This window comes from Macadamia integrifolia, unplaced genomic scaffold (genome assembly GCF_013358625.1).
Source record: "Macadamia integrifolia cultivar HAES 741 unplaced genomic scaffold, SCU_Mint_v3 scaffold_94A, whole genome shotgun sequence".
NCBI lineage: Eukaryota > Viridiplantae > Streptophyta > Magnoliopsida > Proteales > Proteaceae > Macadamia > Macadamia integrifolia.
The window spans coordinates 311149-313683 of record NW_024870676.1 but is presented as its reverse complement, the minus strand read 5'-3'; the positions used below and the strand labels follow the sequence as shown (position 1 = coordinate 313683).

General features: G+C 31.5%; 1 protein-coding gene across 1 annotated transcript; it reads right to left on the bottom strand.

The window, feature by feature from the left end:
- Window positions 1-820: 820 nt before the first annotated feature.
- On the bottom strand, window positions 821-1595 carry LOC122071793 (disease resistance protein Pik-1-like). Its single transcript, XM_042636203.1, has 2 exons — window positions 1462-1595; window positions 821-1354 (listed from the first exon to the last, which is right to left on the bottom strand). Exons 1-2 carry the CDS (start codon window positions 1465-1467, stop codon window positions 1115-1117), a joined length of 246 nt encoding a protein of 81 aa, XP_042492137.1. The 5' UTR covers window positions 1468-1595; the 3' UTR covers window positions 821-1114.
- Window positions 1596-2535: the final 940 nt, after the last annotated feature.

The window sequence follows — 2535 nt, the reverse complement described above, 5'->3', positions numbered from 1 at the left end:
ATTTTCTATAAAGATCTCAGCACATGAATATTGGGCTAAGACCGGAGTACCTCCAACTCTAAGTATCTTCTTTTGCCTAATCTCTTACGCTGTGTTTGGTACCGAAGAGAAAAAGAAAAAATAAAATAAAAAAAATTATAAAAGAAAAATATAATAAGAAAATAAAAAATTATGTTTGTCTAAAAAAAAAAATATTTTTATTTTTATTTTTATTTATTTGTTTATTTATTTATTTATTTATTTATTTATTTTTGTGGCAGAAGGTTCTTCACCATTGCAAGATGAATTTTGAAATTCAATTCATAATATTATGAGAATTCTTAAATTAAGAAAATAGTACAATTTTTCTTAATTTTTTCTTCTCTTGACTATCAGATACATCTGTAATTTTTAGATCCTCCTTTAACCATGATAAATCTTTTTTATTTTCTATAATATCCATCACTTTGTTATTTTTTATCGTCAACTAGAAATCAATGTTTATTTTTTCATTTGCAAATCTGATCTCATTGTGAATTTGAGAATCATAAATGTTGGATTTCTATCCTATATCTCTTACATTTTCCTTATAATAAGGACTAGGCTTCATCGAGGATCTCTAGGAAACCATGACTTGAATCAATTTAATTTAAATTGGTGAAATACTTGATCATATCTTTCTCAATTATGTCATCAATTCTTGTCCACTGTCCATCCATTTTTAATTTTCAAATACAATTATTTTTTACTATTTTTCTATTAAGAAAACAAAACCGACCTATGTGAGATCCACCTGACAAGTTTCATAAAGAAATTTTTAGCCCACACACATGTTATCATGTGATTAAAAAGACATCCCATAATCATTTCATTATTCCTTTCTGTCTCTTTGTAAACACAGTACAATTTCTTTGAAAAAAAAAAGGAAAAAGTAAACACACTTTATAGGTGAAAGACTAATGTCCTACCTAGTAGGTAACAATCCATATGTGGGTTTGGCCAAAGAACTGAAAAGGTACCTGAGGAAGATGACATTAAAAAACCTTAAGAGAGATGAGAGGGGTAGGTTAGGTTGGAACCAAATTATTTGCTTATTTGCTTCTACTTCTGCTGTTTCTATGTGCTATTGCTACTGCTACTGCTTCTTTGAAGCAGGTTTTACTTCACTGATGCTTAAGATGTCTGAGTGCCCAACCTTTTTCCTCAAAGACTTGACCAAGCAAATGGGATCCATCCCTTCCCCAGTCAATACCACCTCCTCTTTCTCCTTCCCTTCCAGCCTCACCTCATCGACACCTTCCAAAGAAGCTGCAATCTTAAATGCCTTGGTCCTGCAATCCTGACACCACATCTGCACCTTTACCACTATCTTTTGCTGCTTAAATCAACCATCACCACAAACCACAAAGACTATAATGTTAATACCTATATTATATAACAATAGAACGAGGGTAGCAGAAATTAGCACTCTACATTACTTACCTTCATATTGATCTTCTTTCTTTATCTTTGGTAGCTGTGGAAATGAAAATTATTAGAGAGAGTGACGAGAAAAGTGAGAATGCTTTACTTCTTTAAATACTAAACAAAGAAACACATGGGGAAATTTTCCAGAAGCTTCCCAGTTTAAGTCAAGCCAAGTCAAGCCAACCCCCACTTTAGACCATCCCTCATTTTCTTGAGGCGGAAGTTTCCCTTAACCGTGGGGAGCAATTTAAGTCTTTTTCAGAGAAAAAAAAAAAGGTGGAAAACAATTAATATCCGTACAGATAATTTGACCTTACAGCTGTCAAGAACATTCTTTTCTGAGGCAAATATATTGAAATACCACACTTTAGAACAAAATGAAGTGGCTAAAATGTTTCAGATGTTGTAGTGCTTTTTATTTGATAACAAGGATATTGAAGAGCATGGTTTTAAAAATTGAATTTGTATCGATTGACATCAATTTCTGATCTTGATCTATATATATTTATAGATGATTCTTCTCTAATAAGAGATGAAAAATAAGATGGATGTTGATGATGATAAAACAAATAAAATTCAATCCAATAATAAGAGATGTCTAGAAATTCATGTAAAAGTGCAATACATTACAACTTAAAATATGTAAATGATAGAACACTTCCATGGATATAGGACAAGATCTTTGGAATAGAAAAACCAACAAATACCACTTGAGAGACACTTTAAAACCCAGACTGTTACAGAGAAATTTTCTTACAGATTTCCATACTTAACAAATTGGGGGTTTGTTTGAGCGTGTAAAAGGATTTATTAGGTCGGGTTCTGCAAAACACTTAGGGCCGTTTGATTTTGTTTTTAGAAACGGTTTTTTCGTTTTTTTGTACTCAGAAACAGAAAAACATCATATTTTCTGTTTGATTTTTTGGTGCTGTTTCACCTATTTATAAAATAAAAATTGAAATTTATATGTATTTTTGTTCCTAGGAACATGAATGAAGAAATAGCTATTAGTAGTTTTTCTGTTTCTTAAAACAAAAGTGACGGAGAAAAATCGTGAAATCCGTCCCAAGTCCTGACTTCCGACTTCCG